The sequence below is a fragment of the Sorex fumeus genome, unplaced genomic scaffold (genome assembly GCF_029834395.1).
Source record: "Sorex fumeus unplaced genomic scaffold, SorFum_2.1 ptg000002l, whole genome shotgun sequence".
Classification (NCBI taxonomy): domain Eukaryota; kingdom Metazoa; phylum Chordata; class Mammalia; order Eulipotyphla; family Soricidae; genus Sorex; species Sorex fumeus.
Genome location: NW_026606059.1, coordinates 14,589,256 through 14,609,571, shown reverse-complemented (window position 1 = coordinate 14,609,571; position 20,316 = coordinate 14,589,256). Strand labels below are relative to the sequence as shown.

The 20,316-nt window shown below is 39.8% G+C and overlaps 1 protein-coding gene across 1 annotated transcript in view; it reads right to left on the bottom strand.

Moving 5' to 3' along the window:
- CNGB3 (cyclic nucleotide gated channel subunit beta 3) overlaps window positions 1–20,316 on the bottom strand; it is a 167,364-nt gene that overhangs the window by 25,068 nt on the left and 121,980 nt on the right. Inside the window, exon 15 of the mRNA XM_056108544.1 lies at window positions 8,212–8,295. Within this exon, the coding sequence (XP_055964519.1) occupies window positions 8,212–8,295 (84 nt within the window). The remainder of the gene's footprint in view (window positions 1–8,211; window positions 8,296–20,316) is intronic.

Genomic DNA, 20,316 nt, shown 5'->3' with positions numbered 1-20,316 from the left:
AAATTTTATATTTGAATATTTAAAGAAATCATAAATTTGCTCGATCGGGTCCAGTAACGTCTCCATTGGAGACTTTGTTGTTACTGTGTTTGGCATATAGAATATGTCAGGGGGAGCTTGCCAGGCTCTGCCATGTGGGTGAGATCCTCTCGGTAGCTTGCCAGGCTCTCTGAGAGGGGCGGAGGAATCGAACTCGGGTCGGCCATGTTGGCTGCGTGCAAGGCAAACGCCCTACCACTGTGCTATCACTCCAGCCCAAAGAAATCATAATATCTGATCTTTGCATTGTTCTTTAATTGTTCTTTATGTTGCTCCTTATTATAAAATCATGTTCTATCAGATGTGCTACTTTATAAAGTACCTATATTTTTATATATTAGATCCTTTAATTCTTGAAAAAAATTCAGTGAAATTAAACAGAACAGGTTGCTGTTAGTTTTTAAATTGATTTTCTATTAAGGCACTATAATTTACAAAGTTATTCATTGTTGAATTTCAGACATACAATGTTGCAGACATACAACTCTCCTATCTTTGTCAATCTCCTTCAATAAATATCCCCAGGTTCCCTACTACCCCGGAGCCTGTCTCCTTTGACAGGCACATAACGTTTGGTTGTTATAGTTTGGATCTTATGCTTTCAGTGTTGCTGGTCTTATATATATATATATATATATATATATATATATATATATATATATATATATACCACAGGCCTTTTTCCCTGGTCCCTGTTACTTCTTATCTGCCTTTTATTTTCCCCTTGATTTCTCTCTGCTCATGTCCTTCTCATTTCTGTAATCTGGAATTCCTTATAATCTGAGTATTTCCTCCATTTCCTTACATTCCCTCATCTTGTTGATATATATATATGTATCTATCTATTTATAGATAGATAGATAGATAGATAGATATCTCTAAGTGGGCTGTAGTGATAGCACAGCGGGTAGGGCGTTTGCCTTGCATGCAGCCGACCCTACCAACCCAGGGTCGATTCCTCTGCCCCTCTCGGAGAACCCAGCAAGCTACTGAGAGTATCTAGCCCGCATGGCAAAGCCTGACAAGCCACCCGTGATGTATTCGATATGCCAAACACAGTAACAATTGTCACAGTGGAGATGTTACTGGGCCCACTCAAGTGAGCAAATTGATGAACAACAGGAGGACAGTGACAGTGAGATCTAAGTGAGATCTGTTGTTTATTTTTATTCTTCTGGCTTCAATTAACATGATATTCTCCAGTTCCATCCAACTTGCTACAAATTGCATGATTTCATCATTCTTTGTAGTTGCATAATATTCCATTGTGTGATTGTGTCTGTGTGTATACTTTATATTGTACACATAAACACAGAACTATATATATATTCTTTATAGGTAACACTTTAGTCCTCTGCCATTAGACACCCATGTTGATTCTGCAGCCTAGTTATTGTGCGACATACTGCAAAGAATAATGGTGTGCTTATGTGCTTTTGAGTAAATGGTTTTGTGACTGGAGGGTAGACAGGCATGGTTCTTAAAACTGGGAGCAGAGACCGGAGAGCTAGCTCAAAGGCTAGTGTGCATGATTTGCTCGCAGAAGGCTTGAGAACTGATCTCTGGCAGCCCATGATCTCCCCAGAGTTGTAGGGAAGTTGCTCGCAGTGACATACCAGTGTTAGGTCCCTGAATGCCACTTGGTTCGACCCCCATTCTTGCAAGAAACTCCCCCCAAATGAGTATAAACAGTTATTAAAAAGATGAAAAATATGGGGCCATAAATATAGTCCAGGGGTTACACTTGTCTTGCATGGGGCTAACCTCAGTTCAATCTCCAACATCACATACTTGAGTACTTGAGTACTTCAGTATTGACCCCTGACCATTGAGCCATGAGTAGCCTCTAAGTATTTTCTAGGAATGGCCTCAAAACCTCACAAAAATAAATTTAAAAAATACGAAATCTATTTTTTTGCTACAACATGAATAAAACTTGAGGTGATTATAGTATGCAAAATAAGTCAGCATGAAGGACTTTTATGTATGGTTTCTTTATATGTTGACTATAAATAAAGCAAATAAGCTAATAAAACACAACAAAATGATTGTCTTGGGGGAAAATCTGGTAGCTACCAAAGGGGAAGAGAAGAAGGATGTGAGGAATAGGAAGACTTGGGAAGCTGGGTAGTGTGAGAGGCACTTATCCTTTGGTAATGGGACATTCACATGAGGTGGGCTACTGGACTATTGAAAGTTATTTAATATCATAAACCAATGGTGGTAAGTCACTGACTTGATATGTTAAATAGAAATTCTATTTATTGAAAATAATCTGTCTGAAGTTCTTCTGGGAAAATTAGAATGCGTGTTATGTTTACAAAAACCACAGTGTGAAGTTAAAACATTGGTAGAAGTCTGAATGGTCCAGTGTCTTGAGCAAATTTGAAAAATTGGCAGATAAAGGAGTATTAGCATTAACCACACCTATGCCTTTTCACTGTGGAATCAGTCATATTTCTAGTAACATATAATTACATATGACAAATCCAGTATAGTGAACATCTCAAAAACTAGTAAGAGATCAAAAAGTAATTTTAAAAAGGGGAAAGTGTTTGAAAATTTGTTTTCCAATAGGCACTCTAGAAAGTAATGATTAGAACAGGGTCGTATTCCCTTTTATTTGCATGAAGTAATTCTCAAGGAACTAGAATGCATTTTCAAAGGCAGTTATTACAACTGACTGGAGGTAGAAGTGCATAATGGGTGCTTAAATATAGTGCCGCACTTTTAATTATTTTTTAATGATCATTTCAATAATTTTCCAAGGAGATCTGGCATAATCAACGAACCAAATCTTTCACTATTTCTTGCATATTTCTAGGCTAATTTAAGCCTTTCCTGCAGTTTAATTAGCATTCAAATGAAGTAGACACTCCTCAGAGAATAAGGCCTGACAGCATGTGCAAAATAAGATCAAACCAAGCTGTTGTAGCTGGTTTATGTACTAATTTGGAGAAAGTTTAGAAATGTAAGTGCTTCATGCAGAATGCAGTACCCCTTAGTGAGACTACACTTCATATTTTCAAGGTTCCTGTGTAGATAGCTATTTTCAAAGCAAGAGGGGCATTCTTGCAATCCAATGGACCTCCTGAGAGAAGAGACACTCGATTCAAAGTTTACTGCCATCAGCATCAGTTTGGAACAGATTTAGCGGTGTACCATTTTGAGTCTCATCACAGAAAAATTGCAGTATAATCTCTGGATGATGTGAAGTCCTGGAAGTCTGTACTTTATCCAGATCTCCTGATACTTTTTGCGTTGTTGTGAAGGATACTGGAAAAATCTTAAACACTTCAACAATTTGTTTTGTTATTGAGGGGACAGGGTTACAGTAGTATTCAAGTTTATATTTTCAGTATACTGAGTTTTTGCCCCTCTACCGTCACCCAAGGGCCAAAGACCCTCCACCAACTGGCTTATGGCACTCCTGGGAACCAAGGAGATAAATCAAAGATCAGGAGCACATGTGGTGTGTGTGGGAACCTTGAGCCCAGTCCTTGGCATAGCATGGCTCTCTGATGCCATCAGGAGTGACTCCTGGGCACTGTGGCATGTGGGGCCAACCCCTCTTCTTTGAAAAATTCATTCACTCCATGAAGCAAGTTAGAGTCCTGAGTGATAATAAGGCAGTTCAGTCAACTCAGCCCTGTACCCTGACTTTCTTTTTCAATGCTGGGGATTGAACTCGACCTCACTCATTTGAGGTTTGCCCCTACCACTGAGTCATATCTTGCTACTTTCCCTGTTTTCTCAATTATTTAGGCAACTTGCAATAAGCATATTTTCCTTCCCCTTCACTGCCACATTTTGTGGAAATGAAAAGGACAAGCCTAAACTCTGGTCAGCCTTTTGTCTGTGTCAATCTATTTGTCGGTATCTACTTTCTCTTTAAATTTTCCCTTTATAAAATTTAATGACCTGACCTAAGGTGCTTTCTCTCTTCCAACTTCCCAATCGAAATAAAATTTTCTTTCAAAAAGAGAAAGCATCCGTAATTCTTACACCTTCTCATTTCTGCTTTTCCTTCTTGTTCTTTCCGTCCTTTGTGTTTGCTGATATGTTTTAATTATTTAGTGATGAATGTAACATGAAGAAGAAATTAGAAATGAGTAGACTCCGCCTATTTTCAATTTTACACAAGTTTGCCTTCTTGGAGGCATGGGCTCCAAGGTTTATTTGTGTTATCCTAAGTCTCAGTCCCTTGACTCTGGAATAAATTGAAAGGTTGTTTTTGTGCATTAAGACATGCCATTGCAATGCTACCAAGTGCCCTAAAGGGGCTCTTAAACGGAATGGAATGTTAACTTCCCAATTTTAAGAACATGAATTTATGTTCGCAATCTGCCTTCTTTTAACATGAACTAATTTGTTTGGGATTGTATAAGTTGGTTTCTGTTACATCATAATATCACAAACATTTTTTTTCTGATAGCTCCATTCTTAGTTCCCTTTGTTGTTGATTCTCTAAAAAAATGTATTTTATTTATGGGTCATACTTGGCTATGCGTGGGGACTTACTCTTGGTTCTGTGCTCTAGAATCACTCCTGGAGGAGCTGGGAGGACCATATGTAATGTTGGAGATTGAATCCTGGTCACCAACTGCAATGCAAACACCTTACCTGCTGTACCCATTCCATTTTTTTTTAATTTGTGGTTTTATTTATTTATTTATTTTGCTTTTTGGGTCACACTGGCGATACAAAGGTGTTATTCCTGGCTCATGCACTCAGGAATTATTTCTGGCAGTGCTCAGGGGACCCTATGGGATGCTGGGAATCGAGCCAGGGTTGGCCGTGTGCAAGGCACATGCCCTACCTGCTGTGCTGTCACTCCAGCCCCTCTCTTTTGTTTTTAAAAAATAAACATTTATTAGAAATATTTGGGGTCTGCAAAATTACAGAGCTGGACCTCTTCTCTTACCGTTTCTTGAGTTTCTCTCAAGGCTAGATTCCATCATAAGCAGGTGATAAAGATTTAGCTCTTAACTCATCTCCTCTCCTTGACTCAACTGACTTCTGGCTGAGCATTCTGCATGTCCATTCAGATGCCGTGATTGCCTTTTGACCGACTTTCACCCTTATTTCAGTCCATAACCTGCTTTTGTTCTTTGTATGTACCAAACTTCATCTTGATGCATGGTTCTAAGTCTTCATCTGAAATATCATCACCTGCATTTTTTTGGGGGGGAGGGTCACACCTGACGATGCACAGGGGTTACTCCTGGCTCTGTACTCAGGAATTACACCTGGTAGTACTCAGTGGACCATATGGAATGCTGGAAATCAAACCCAGGTCAGGCACGTGCAAGGCAAACGCCCTACACGCTGTACTATTGCTCCAGCCCCCATCACCTTCATTTTTTTAAACTAAAGAACTTTAGTTTTGTCCAGACCAATAGTATAGTGGGTGTGGCGCTAGCCTTACATGTGGCTGACCCTGGTTTTGGTTCCTGTCATTTCATATGGTCCCCTGAGCCCTGGCAGGGGTGATCCCTGAGTGTAGAGCCCTGAGCACTGTTGGCTGTGACCCAAACCCCACCCCAAGCAACTCCCCCCAAAAGAACTGAAGTTTTTACAAAGGTAAAACTTTTTCTCTTGATAAAACCCAAGGAGATGACATAATGTGCTCTCTCTCTCTCTCTCTCTCTCCTCGAGCTTCCCAGTTTAAAGTCTCTACCACCACACACCCTCATGGAAAATTCTATGTTCCCTTTCTAGAAATGAGCACAATCTGGAGTTGAGTATTTATTACATTTCTATTGTTTATTGTTTTATTTTCTTCAAAGATCAGAGGTTCCCAACTTTGACTTAATTTAGATTTGTCTGGGAATTAAAAAAAATGTTAATATGAGGGTTCCACCCAGAACAGTTGATAGAAACCAGATTTCTAAATTTACGTGATTCTTATGTGTATAGTGAATTGAATACCTATTTAATGTCATTAAATTGCAAGCTCCCAAAGGATATGAATAATTTGTCTTGCCCAATGCCAGTACTAACAGCATTTACCCCAGTGCATGGCCTGTGTATTAAAAAGTAGTTATATAGTTTCACTGAGTAAATGATAGTAAAATTGTTCTAAATGAGGTGTTTTCTATACCCCCTCTGCAGAGACAGGGCCTTTCAGTTCAGCTGAAACTAATTCTCCCCTTTATCTAGAATGTCAGCTTTCTTTGCCACTTGCTCCTCACCAACTCATTTTCAAGACTTGGATCAGACATTATCTTTTCCAAGAAATCTTGTCAGAGTGACAAGGGTCCCATTTTGTTTTCTATAACAGCATATACTTTACCATAGTGCTTAATACGTTATTTGGGAATGATGTAAGTACTTCTCCACACTTGAACCTCCTAAGGTTTGGGATAGCTCGCATGTCTCTGAAATGCTCATCCTCCAATATGCTGAATATTGATTTTGTTATTGATCTAGCTAAATATAAAACTCCAGGTCATCATTTCTTCCTGTATCACTTAAAACAATTGGTGGTGTAGAAAAATGTTCATTTTAGAAAACCAGAAAGACAGTATACGGGTAAGGTAGTTTCCTTGCATGCAACTGATATGGGTTCAACCCCTGCATCCCATGCGGTTCCCCAATACTTGCCAGGAGTGATCCCTGAGCTCAGAGCCAGAGCAAGCCCTGACAACTACCAGGCGTGGCTTAACCCTCAACCCCCAAATTCATTTAGGATGATTAATCATAACAGCTGTTTGAAAATTGACTTTGGTAATCTAGACTGGAATATTATGCAGTTTTAAAAATGAGACTGTACATGAAATTTACATACAAGTGGTACTACATGGAAAGTATCATGTTAAGCAAAATGACTCAGAAAGAAAGGGATAGACATAGAAAGATTGCATTCATCTGGGAAACATAAAGTAACAAAATAGGAGACTAACACCCAAGAGTGGCTGAGATAAGTACCAGGAGTTTTGCTCCATGGTTTTGAGGACAGCCGCACACGCTAGGAGAAAAGGCAGCTCAGATAGAGAAGGGAGCACCAAATAAAGGGTGTTGGGAGGTTCCTCTCAGGATCGGAAATGCGTGATGAGAGTAGACTATAGACCAAACATGATTGCCACTTAATGCCTCTTTTGCAAACCACAACACCTAAAAGGAGAGAGAGAAGAAAAGGAAATGCCCCGCCACAGAGGCAGGGTGGCTGGGGGGATGGAGTGTGGGAGAGATACTGGGATCCGTGGTGGTGGGAAATGGGCAGTGGTGGAGGGATGGGTATTTGATCATTGTATAATTGAAACCCAAGCACAAAAATTTGTAAGTCTACAACTGTACCTCATGGTACAGTCTCACTAAGAAAAATTAAAACAAAAACAAATAAAATTCAATTGACATTCAAAAAAATAAAAATGAGACTGTAGAATACCACTAATTATGAAAAATATTTATATGATATAGTACATGGCAAAAGAAGTTTTGAAACATAAATATATTATATTCCCAATTTCGTAAAACAAGTTTTATACCCATCAGTCAGTATAAAGGGATCCATCAAATATATTAATAGTGTTTATTTCTGGGTTGTTAACATTTTTGTTTGTATTTTAAGAATTAAATTATTAAATACCTTTTATTTTTATAATTATAAAAAGAGAAAGTTTTGTTAATGTATTTTATTAATCATCCTTTAATTAAGATAAGTGAAGGATGGGGCTAGAGTGATAGCACAGCCGGCAGGGCGTTTGCCTTGCACGCAGCCAACCCGGGTTTGATTCCCAGCATCCCGTATGGTCCCCTGAGCACCGCTAGGAGTGATTCCTGAGTGCAGACAGGAGTAACCCCTGAACATCGCTAAGTGTGACCCAAAAAAGCAAAAAAAGAAAAAGGATAATTGAAGGTAACAGTAGTTTACCTAAACTGTAAAAAAGGATAGTAGAACCTTTTAATTTTTTCTGCTGATTTGGCTATTTGGAATGAACACGGTATGACAACTGATAAAATGTAAAACAATTTTTCAAACAACCCACCACATTGTCCTGTTCCATTTTGAACTCTTAAGAGTAAAATTATTGTTACACAGAATTATATATCATAATTATTTCTGTACTACGGAATTCACCGTTGACACCTTTTGTTTAAAATATGCTTTTGCATCTATATCTAAAATTTATTTGCTCGTTATGCCTTTGAAAAGTAGTGCGCACTCACCTTTTTGCAGACAAAGTCACCAGGTAAATAGAGAGTGGGTTTCAGTCTAAGCAACATGTCATGTATCATCTGTGTATCACAACCCTGAAGAGAAAGATAATGAGGAAAATAATTCTTACAGACATAGCTAAGAGGTCTGTAATTGAAAACTTAAATGTAAGTAGACAGCAATAGCTTTTGTCTGAGTTACATTAAATTATCTGTTGCTATAGGATATATACTTGTTTTGACCCACAATTTAGAAAAAAAAATTTGTGTATGGTCTTATTCCAAGAATTGGGATTCTGGTTAGATAGATTTGGGTTTATGCTGTCTTCATCTATTGATATGTAAGAGCTCAGACCCCTATTTTCTTAATATTTTCTTAATATTTTAATTGAGGGTGAAATAACTTCTCATAATGCTAGATTTTGACTGATATAAAAGTTAACATAGGGACTGGAGCCTGAGTACCACCAGGAGTAATTCCTGAGTGCAAAGTCAGGAGTAACCACTGTGCATCGCCAAGTGTGTGACCCAAAAAGCAAAAAAAAAAAAGTTAACATAATGGAAGTGGGGATAGCTACCAATGTTTGCAATAATGATAATAAAATTAATTAGTATAATAAGACTGATTTACTATAGGTCAAAACCCTTTACTAAATTTTTTAATTTATTATAGCATTTTCATATTAATTTTGCAGGATCATGTGTGTTGTTTTTTCCCCCTCAAATTTACCATCCTTTAAGGAAGGAAAACCAAACCAATATAAAAACAATATTTTGGGTGACTGATTTTTCATATTCACTTTACTAGTGTTTAAAACAAACTGAATTTATTGTAATATGTCTAGAGTGATAGCACAGCGGTAGGGCGTTTGCCTTGCGCGCAGCCAGCCCAGCTGAGCAGGGTTCGATTCCTCCACCCCTCTCGGAGAGAGCCTGACAAGCTACTGAGAGTATTCAATATGCCAAACACAGTAACAAGAAGTCTCACAATGGAGACGTTACTGGGCCCGCTCGAGCAAATCGATGAACAACGGGAGGACAGTGTTTTTTGTTTTGTCTATATACATATTCTGCCCATAAGATAGGCAAATTTATAGGATAGGCTAACATAGATTCAAAAACCTAGAGATACTTTTTAAAATGCATAGAGAGTTTGAATCTTTTGCTTTCACCAAGTATGTTTATTTTTTCTCTCATTGCTGCTTACTTGTTGTTGCTTTCGTTTCATGGTTGGTCCAGGTCATTCCTTAAGGAAAAATTTTTTTTAAAGAACTAATCATACTAAGGGAAGAAGAAGAGATGCAAAGGGACTGACCCCAATTTGTGCACTGGATAATCATCCTTTAGCAAGCACCAGTTTGCTGTAATGATTTTAGCCACATATTCTTAACCTAAAGCCACATAAATTTAAACCTGACGATTATTTGACAGATAAGGAAAGTTAATAATTTATGGTTAAAGCATCTTCAAGTAGCAAGCATTCAGATGGGCATCAAGATGAGAAGCGTTAGGTAAGCTTGACATTGGAATTTAAAATTCTTATTTGAGAATTTGGTTGTCGATATAAACAAATGCTAAGGTTGGCAGGTATCCTTCACCACAGTTTTACAAATACTGATGAGAAACTGCTATGTAGCCTGTCCTTGAAGCAACCAAAGATGAAAGAGAACAAGGCTAGCTGGGATAATGTTTTAAGTAAACAGAAAAGTTATAATTGACTGTCGAAGTTCATCATGTGATAAGACATCCTTGGGTAAATATTAATAAAAATTAAGTGTGTGAAATCAAATTCAATAAGGTGGTTTAAACAAAATAGGCATCAAATATATCCAACATAATTCCAGCTACACAATAAAATTCTGCCTGTAGATCATTTTTCTATGGCTTATGAAGCAAAATGATACAAATGAGGGTAGCCTCAAAAATCGACGTAGTGATTACCTCCAGAGAGGAAGGAAGTTGAAAGGAACTGGGAAGAACAGATGAGACATGAATTTAAAATTTTACTAATTATACTAAAAATTAAATACATATCCTAAGATTGTAGGGACAGAACTCCCTGTGGAGAAATACATTACATTTCTTCTCTTTTTCGTGAACTCACTGTCTGAAAGCTCCAATAAATGGAACTCAATCAATGGGAGGTCTGAAACCAAACTGGAATCTAAGTCCTTAAATTGACAAAGAGCACTTTCCCCAGTATCACTGTATCACTGTCATCCCATTGTTTATCAATTTACTCAAGCGGGCACCAGTAACTTCTTCATTCGTCCCAGCCCTGAGATTTTAGCAGCCTCTCCTTACTTGTCTTTCCCAACGCTGCTGTATTGGAGGTTCTTTCAGGGTCAGGGGAATGAGACCCATTATTGTTACTGTTTATGGCATATCGAATATGCCATGGGTAGCTTGCCAGGCTATGCCATGTGGGCTGGATACTCTTGGTAGCTTGCTAGGCTCTCCTTCTATGATTTGTTGCCTACTATCTGAACCCCATCAAATATGGTGTGGTAATTATGGAAAATGGGTAGGGAGTGTCTTATGATATGTCCAGCTGTGCGGTCCAAGGAATATGTTCACTCACACGTGAGACTTGGCCCGAGCGTGTGGAAAGTGGCCTGGAGCATGGCGGCGGTTGGGTAAGTGGAAGTTTGCTGCTGGTGTGGGTTCCTTGGGGCTGGGAGGGCTCTCACCCGCACCCTGTGGGGCATCCCAAGTGAAAGCAGCCTGGCACAGAGTCCTGTGGCATGGTTGTGGGGGCCTCATTTTATGCTCCACTTTCCCCAGTAGAAATGTAAAATTACTTATAGCACTAGTTTTCAGCTTACAGCTTGAGATTCTTGGCGGGGGGAGGGGGTGGGTGGGAAACCTTAAACCATAAGAAACAGAAGTCTTATTGACATGCTTGCAGAGAAGATCTATCAAGTCATGCATATGGAACATAGTAAGTATGTAGTAAACATTTATAATTTAAATTACATCAGCGATAGCACAGCGGGTAGGGCGTTCGCCTTACAAGCGGCCAACATGGCCGACCTGAGTTCAATTCCTCCGCCCCTCTCGGAGAGCCCGGCAAGCTACCGAGAGTATTCGATATGCCAGACACAGTAACAACAAAGACTCCAATGGAGACGTTACTGGGCCCACTCGAGCAAATCGATGATCAACGGGAGGGCCTTTACCTTTACCTTTACCTTTACCTTTACCTTTACCTTTACCATTCAGTGAGTATTTCCCACAGTGATTCTAAATCATTCAAAAAAGATGCCCCCTTCCTGTCCGTCCTTCACGCCCTACCGAGGTCACCAGTTGCCCCCCACGAGCGGCTCTCCAGCACAGCCACAGCCCCAAAAGCACAAGGACTTAATGCAGAATCCAGCAGCTTGGAGCAGAAAAGTGAAAGGACTATGCGTTAATCCAGGCCATCATGTCTGCCCGGAGGGGAAAGGGTGTTGCCCCATTCACCCTCTCTTCTCTGGAAAGAAGGATGGCAGCCGCATGGGGGCCTTGTGGACAACAGGTATGAGCCGGGGGTGTGGGGGCGACTAAAACCCCATGGGAAGAGGGACGTTCCGGTCCGTCCTTCACGCCCTACCGAGGTCACCAGTTGCCCCCCCGCGAGCGGCTCTCCAGCACAGCCATGGCCCCAGAAGCACAAGGACTTAATGCAGAACCTGGCAGCTTGGAGCAGAAAAGTGAATGGACTATGCGTTAATCCAGGCCATCATGTCTGTCCGGAGGGGAAAGGGTGTTGCCCCATTCGCCCTCTCCTCTCTGGAAAGAAAGATGGCGGCCGCAAGTGGAGCCTTGTGGACTGCAGGTATGAGCCGGGGGTGTGGGGATGACTAAAACCTCATGGGAAGGGGGGCGTTTCTGTCCGCCCTTCACGCCCTACCGAGGCCACCAGTTGCCCCCCACGAGCGGCTCTCCAGCACGGCCACAACTCCAGAGCACAGAAACCAATTTCTTAGCTATCTGACTTTCAGTAGAAATACTTCCAGGGTCAATAGGTAAAATAGCAGAAATCCAAAACCAACATTTAATTCTTGAACCCAGCTGTAGAAAGAAAATCACTTCACAATGCTTTTTCAGCATGTCTGATTTTGGGGGGGGTAAACTCTAAATAATAGTGGTGAATCTTTTAATGAAACAATGAATCTAATCAAAGCAGATAGAGTGTTAACTAGAATTCATCTGCCTCACAGGGACTGGGAGGGGTGGGGGGTGGGGTCTTATTGGGGTTCTTCATGGTAAAAAAATAAGTAGTGGTAAAGGAAAATGTGTTTGATATTTGCATGACTGAGACCTAAACCTGAAAGCTTTGTAACCTTTCCCACGGTGATTCAATAAATAAATAAATTTATAAAAAAAAAAAAAGAAAAGATTCCCCTGGGGCTGGAGCAATAGCACAGCGGGTAGGGCGTTTGCCTTGCACGCAGTTGACCTGGGTTCGATTCCCAGCATCCCATATGGTCCCCCGAGCATGGCCAGGAGTAATTCCTGAGTGCATGAATCAGGAGTAGCTCCTGTGCATTGCCGGGTGTGACTCAAAAAGCAAAAAAAAAAAAAAAAAAAAAAAAAGATGCCCCTGGTTTTGGAAACTCCAGTTTAGTAGAGGTCCTGCTCTTCTGTAGATTTAGTGAAGCAAAATTTTGTATCATAAAACTGTGATGTATTTGAGGACAATTATCTTTCCTTCCCCCAGAACACAATTATTTTCTTAAGAAACAATTTTCTCAATTATTATATGATTAAAAATAATTACAACTCAGGGCTAGGTTTGTTTCTTTTGTAATTCAACGCCATTTCCTTTGTTGAAATCAGGAAAAACATTTCTGATTTACAGACAGTGAGTATAGTTATTGTTTAAGTATGTCCACTTACACAAAGTGAGAACTGACAATAATCCTATTTTTCTGTCAGTTTAAGTTTCACGTGGTCAAAGTGGGAAGTCACGTAATTGATATACCCCTTAGTATGAATCTAATCTGTCTTCTTCTGATGACACAGGAAGAACCCGATCTACCTGTGTGGAAACTGTATGATTTAATATGTGGAAGATATAAGCAATATTAGTCTTTTGAGTCACTTAATCATCATACAGCAGTCGAAGATACTATCTTGTTTCCTTAGAGTTCCCTACTCTATGGAGATAATGGGGACGAGAGAATGTACAAGTTTAATACCAAGGTATTCACTAGTGCTTTACACAGAGGAACTGCTTTTTAGGATGTTCACTGAGAATAGTTCATTGAGAATGTTCATGTTCATTGAGAATAGTTCATTGAGATTATGAATTCATGTTCAAATTTTTTAAAATGTATAACTTATATTGCTACATAATTGTATTACTACTATATAAAATGGGTCAAAGGAATAGAATTGTGAGTCCAGAAATAAATTCCCGCATAGATGGGCTATACATATAGAACAAGGGAAAAAGAACATACATCAGAGAAAGGAAAAGGTCAATCAGTGGTGCTGGGAAATCTGAACAGGTGGTAAAGAATAAAACTAGACCAGAATCTCATACGATAAGCTTAAATCATCTTTGGTGATTCTAGTTTGACAGGAAGGATAAACAGAGGGGCCTGCACCAAACCTCAAGACTTTAAGACATCCTACTGAATGGAAGAAAATGTTTTCACCTCATGAAAAATGGGCTAATATCCAAGACACATATGCAAAACTCCTTAAGAATTAATAGCTACCTTGTAAAAGACAGAAGAGATGAACACACCCCCAAAAATAGATGCAAATTGTCAACAGGCACAAGGAAAAAAAGTTAAATATCATTTATTGTGAACATTCCCTACATCAAAATAGCCAGAAATAATAATTGCTGGTGGGATGTGGAGCAAAAAGGAATCTTGTACACTTTGTGAATGAAAATAGCTTAATAATTTTGGAAAACAGCATGGTAATTTCTCAAAATATTAAGATTAGATTCACTCCTAGAGGTTGATCAGATGACTATAAAAACACCAAGTCAAAAAATTAAACATACTCCTATGCGTATCGCAGCCCTATGATGTGGAAATAATTCAACTAAAAGTTGAATAACTATAAATAAGTGGACAAAAAAGATGTTATATGTGTACACATATACACACATGCACACATGGACTAAAAGTTTTATAGAAGGCAACTTGAGTGGAAGTAATGGGGTGGAGCCCGAAAAAGAAATGCAAATAACCTCCCTCATTTATAAGTGGAATATAAACAAAGCAAAGAACAAAACCACGCCCATGTAACCTTTGGATTCTGATCACAGAACTGAGGTTAAAGAGTGGGAGAACCCTTTTGCAGACCACAACACCCAAAAGGAGAGAGACAACAAAAGGGAGTGCCCTGCCACAGACGCAGGGTGGGATGGGGGATGGGGGGTAGGAGGGATACTGGGATTGGTGGTGGTGGAGAATGGGCACTGGTGGAGGGATGGGTACTTGATCATTGTATAACTGAAACCCAAGCACAAAAATTTGTAAGTCTACAACTGTACCTCATGGTGTTTCACTAATAAAAAAAATAAAGAGTGGGAGGACCGAGGGTGCAAAAAAGCACAGTAGAAAAGACATCTTCACCTGTATGTCCATTGCAGCACTGTTCACAATAGCCAGACTCTGGAAACAATCCAAATGCCCAAGAACAGACGACTGGTTAAAGAAACTTTGGTACACAGTGAAATACTATACAGCTGTCAGGAGAGATGAAGTCATGAAATTTGCTTATAAGTGGGTGGTCATGGAGAGTATCATGCTAAATGAAATGAGTCAGAAAGAGAGGGACAGACATAGAAAGAATGCACACATTTGTGGAATATAAAATGATAGTATGAGACTAACACCCAAGGACAGTAGAGATAGGGCTAGGAAGATTACTCCACGGTTGGAAGCCTGCCTCATGAGCTGGGGAAGAAGGCAGCTGGGATAGAGAAGGGATCACTCAGTCAATGATGGTTGGAGAGATTGCTCCAGATGGGAGAGGTGTGCTGAAAGTAGACAAAGGACCAAACATGGTGGCCTCTCAGTATCTGTTGCAAACTATAATGCCCCAAAGTAGAGAGTAAGAGGGAAACTGTCTGCCATAGAGGCAGGGGGAAGGGTGGAATGAGGGTGCGGTAGGGATACTGGGGACACTGGTGGTGGAGAATGCGTACTGGTGGAGGGATGGGTGTTTGATCATTGTATGACTGAAACTCAAACATGAAAGCTTTGTAGATGTAGCTCATGGTGATTCAATAAAGGAATGGGAGGAGAGAGTGGGTGAAGAGGGTAGAGAGAGAGACATTGGTAATTTGATGGTGAGCATGTTGGGGTGACATATTCAAAGATCATAAACTCTATTCCTGAAACATATTTTTTAAAAAGCAAAGACCAATACTATATAAAGAGACATGGTATGGACTAACAAATGGTCAAAGATATCAGAACCTGAGAATTGATTTACAGAATTCAACTTCCCAAGGTGGGGAGGGATGTGACACTCTGGTAGAAGATGTGGGATTGGGTCATTGGGTGCATAAAGCACGGTCATTAGTAGTAGGATAAATTATGTTACCTCAAAAAAATCCCTCAATACTTTTTTACTGATGCCACCAGCCTGGGGGTGGGGGATGGAGTGGAGGTGAGGGAGAGATTAATAAAATAGACTCTCACAGTAACTCTGATTTCAGACCCTTTGGAAGAAGTATGTGATGGCATATCTGATTAAATGTCACTACTGGGGGTTCATGGTTGAATGGTAGAAATCATTATCCTGTTCTCATTCTGCGCCTGGTTCAGATTGTCACTTCTATATAAAACTTGATCATTGCTTTCCTATCACTGAGGACATGGTGGTCTGAAGGATTTCCAAGCCCCACTCATTATATTACACAAGGAGTCGCACATACCATTGATGTGACCTTTATTGGAACAAGGTCTATGTATTTACCAAAGCAGCAAATAGTGAGGCATAGTGTGCTTTGTTTCATACTAGACACGCTGATTCTTGGTTTCTTACTATTGATCAGTGGGCTCATTAGTTTTTAAATTATGTAATTTTAATACTAACCATTAGGTGGCAGAACAGAACTGTTGTTAAATTCCCCATTTCAGTAATTTTGTTGTAGAGAGACAAATGAGATTTTTCTGACATTTAATTTGGTAACACAATATTTAAAAATCAAAATCAAGAAAATAAATCATAAAGGAGGCAAAATCCTTAAAGTAAGCCCCTTCTTGTTGCTTAATACTTGAATTTGGGCTGGAAAGATGGGAAACCAGCAAGAAGTCATTTTTCAAAAAAAATTATTCATCTTTGCAGTCTTAAGAACCTCTTATCATTCTAATTAAGTACAGTTGATTGAAGTAAAGTTTTCATCAAAATCTGTGACTCAATTTTACCTGCTTTGATTAAGAGTAGAAAAATAAGATTCAGGATCTTTTCTGAGAATAGCAAAGGAAGCGTGAATTCAGTGTGAAATGGAGTGATGGGTTAAGCCTAAATCGGAAGTTGCCAAAGGATGCCCTTGAACTTGCAGTGTTTTTTTTTATTTTATGGGGATTTTATTTCTCCTGCTGCTTAGCACCTTATTACTTACTCAACTAGTATTACTGGGGAGTGAAAGATAGTGCGATAGAGTGATAAAATTCATAGACTGTACAGTAAGAGAAATCTATGCTCAAATGCTCTTCTATTGCTTAGAGTTGTATGGTTCCAGTCAAGGAGTTTGCTTTTATCAAATAAATACGGTCAGAAGACTCTTATCAGAGATTTGATATGAGTATTAATTCAGAGAAGGTCATGAGCAGAAAAATACGATGTCGTCTACATTCAAAAAAACACAATAGAGAGCAGCTGCTCATGTATTTTGAGACTATAACATGCATCAGGTTTGAAAATTGGGATTAGCAACAGCTAATTATACTCTACAAAGCTTTGATAATGCTGGAAGGCTATGATGGCTAATTTTATTTATTAACATCTGTTTCACACTGTTCAGATCTTTGGTTAAAGATATGGACTAAGTGTCACTGTGAAGATAGTTTTAAGTAAGATCAATATTTGAATCTGGACCTTGAGCTAAAGTTTGGTATACTCTAATGGGTGGGTGGACCTCATCAGATTTGATGGTGTTAAGGATAAAAAGGCTAAAACCCCTTGAGGAAGGCGGTATTTTGCTTCTGTAATGACTTTAAACTCTAGATGCAATATCAATTCTTCCTAAGAAATCTAGCCTTTTGGACTGATCATACATTTTTGATTTGCCAATCCTTAACTAATTGCAGTAGCCATTTCCTTAAAATAACTCTCACACATTATATTACATAAAATATTTCTTAAAATAACTCACACATTATATTATATAAAATAGTTCTTAAAATAACTCACACATTATATAAAATATTTCTTACAATAACTCATATTATATAAAATATATGTGTATTATGTACATGAAATATATATTTTAGGGGCTGGAGCAAAAGCACAGCACATAGGGCATTTGCCTTGCACACAGTAAACCCGTGTTTGATTCCCAGCATCCCATATGGTCTCCTGAGCAACATTAGGAGTAATTCCTGAGTGCATGAGCCAGGAGTAAAGTTTGTGCACCACCGAGTGTGAGCCAAAAAGAAAAAAAACAAAAAAAATGAAATAATAATATATAATCTTATCGTGTGGATATGTTCGATCCTGCTGAATCCTTTGTGGAACCCGGCTTGCTCACATGGTCGTCCTTCATCTAGTGTCTGCCAATCCTATTCAGTATGACTCAAGTGAACAGCTTGTGGACGACAGACAACAGGCAGATTGGGTCATAGTTACCAATGTCATGGATGTCTCACTTCTTGTACAGTAGTACAGTCCTGCTGGTTTTCCATTGGGTCAGAACCTTGCATTCAGACAGGTAGCGTGTGAAGAGCCAAGCCAGTGTATTGATGAGTACTGATGGCAGGTTCTTCAGGTGTTTGAATTTGACCACCTTGTCTGGGCCGGTGCTGTTCACTTCTTTATTGATGAAATGGCGTGTCGTATTTTGGAAGGGAGAACATTGGTAATGACATATCCATCCTTCGGAATTTGGTATGTGGGCAGGTGGATGTGGCTATCGAAGAGATCTGAGTAGAAGTCATAGATAATCTTCTCCATTGCCCTACTGGAAGATGTGATAGGTCCATCAGGACTTTGGAGGGCAGTCATCTTGCTCTTGTAGTTGGCGAAGGACAGGCGAGCATTGTGAATGCTTTTCCAGGCTTCTGCCACATCTGCCAGCACTGCTGCTCTTCTCTCTTTGAAGTCTTCCTTGATTGCTTCTCTGCACTGCTTTGCAAGCTCGGATATTTGCTTGTGGTTGCTTGAGGCTTGCACCAAGCGCCAAGCCACGTTGGCGAATAATCTCAAGAGTTTTGGAAGACAGGCTTTTTTTGTGGCTATCTTTCTGTTGGCATTCCTCACACAATCATGGAGGTGCTGAACCAGTTGATCGTATTCCTTGTCAATGTTGTTAATGACGGCATCTTCCCATGTTGTTGCAATAGTGCCAAAGAGCTCCCAGTTGGTGGTCATCATGGGAGATCCCTTCTTAAACTTTGTAGCCCTTTCTCCCTGCTCTGTGAAGTAGAATTTTGCATGAAGGAGACGGTGGTCTGATCCCGTTTGTGATTTTAGGACAACAGTGACATTGGTAAGGCAAAACTGTCGATTGAATATGATGTAGTCAATTTCATTGTGGAACCATCTACTGGGAGACTTTCATGTCCAATGTTTAGATTCGGCCTTCTGGAATTGTGAGTTACCATGGATGGTTTTGTTCAACATGCTGAACTCAGACAGTCTCTCAGTTCCATTCTAGACCATGGGTTCTGATGTGGAGTTCTTTGGCTGATCTTCTCGGTCCTATCTTGGCATTAAAATCAGTGACAATGATCTTGTAGTAGGTGTGGCCTTTTTTATAGAACTTCTCCAGCTCCATGTAGAACTTCTTAATTTCTCCTTCATCATAATTGTATGTTGGTGTGTAGACAAGGAAGATAGAAACTGCCAGCAGTGAGCCACATCTGTTCAAGTGTAATCTTGCAATTCGGGTTGTTAGTCATTTGAATGAATCAATGCTCATGGCCAAGTTCATGTTGACAAGGACACCAACACCACCAATGCCTCTTTTGTTGCATGTTCTGAGGAACAGTTCTTCTCCAGTGTCGAAAAAAGGTGTGATGTGATTGATGCCTTCTGGTCTCAGTCAGACCAATGATGTCATACTTGATCTTTTATGCTTGTACCATCAGGTCCTTGATGGATGCATCTGATGCCAGCACCATCGACTATGTCCCCATGATAATCAAGCTCATTGAGGTTTCTTGGGAGTTCAAGATGCTGCTCTGTCTTACATTCATTGATTTAAAGAAGGCCTTTGATTCTATTGAGACTGAAGTGGTCATTGAAGCCTTAGCAAGACAGGGCATTCAAACTCAATACATCAGCATCCTCCATGAGCTGTATTATGGATTCACTACCAGGATCTCACCATTCTACAAGGAAGTGATCATCCATGACAAGAGAGGAGTTTGGCAGGGTGATACCATTTCACCGAAACTCTTCAGTGCCACCCTCCAGAACGTCAGATGATGACGTTGGAAAGGAATGGAAAAGAATGGAAGTAAAGATAGATGGTCGGCAACTACACCACCTCTGCTTCACTGATGACATCGTTTTAATAACACCAAACATTAGCCAAGTGGCACAAATGCTAGCCAACTTCGACTGTCAGTGTGGAAAGGTCGGACTACAGCTGAATCTCACGAAGACAGTGTTTATGAGAAACAGTCTCATTCCTGACATTCCATTCACTCTCTACAGAACAAACATCTCCAAATGCAACAGTCATGTGTACCTAGGTCGAGAAGTCAACATGATGAATGACCTGGCACTTGAGTTGTGCAGAAGGAAGAGAGCGGCTTGGAACACCTTCAAGAGCGTCAAAGAAATAGCTAAGAGGACAAAGAACCTCCGGCTCTGGGCACATCTCTTCGATTTTACTGTTCTTCCTGCATTAACATACTCCTCAGAGACCTCGACCCTATGGATGAGAAAACTATTCAGTTTTCCCAAAGAGGAATTGAAAGAGCTATGCTTGGA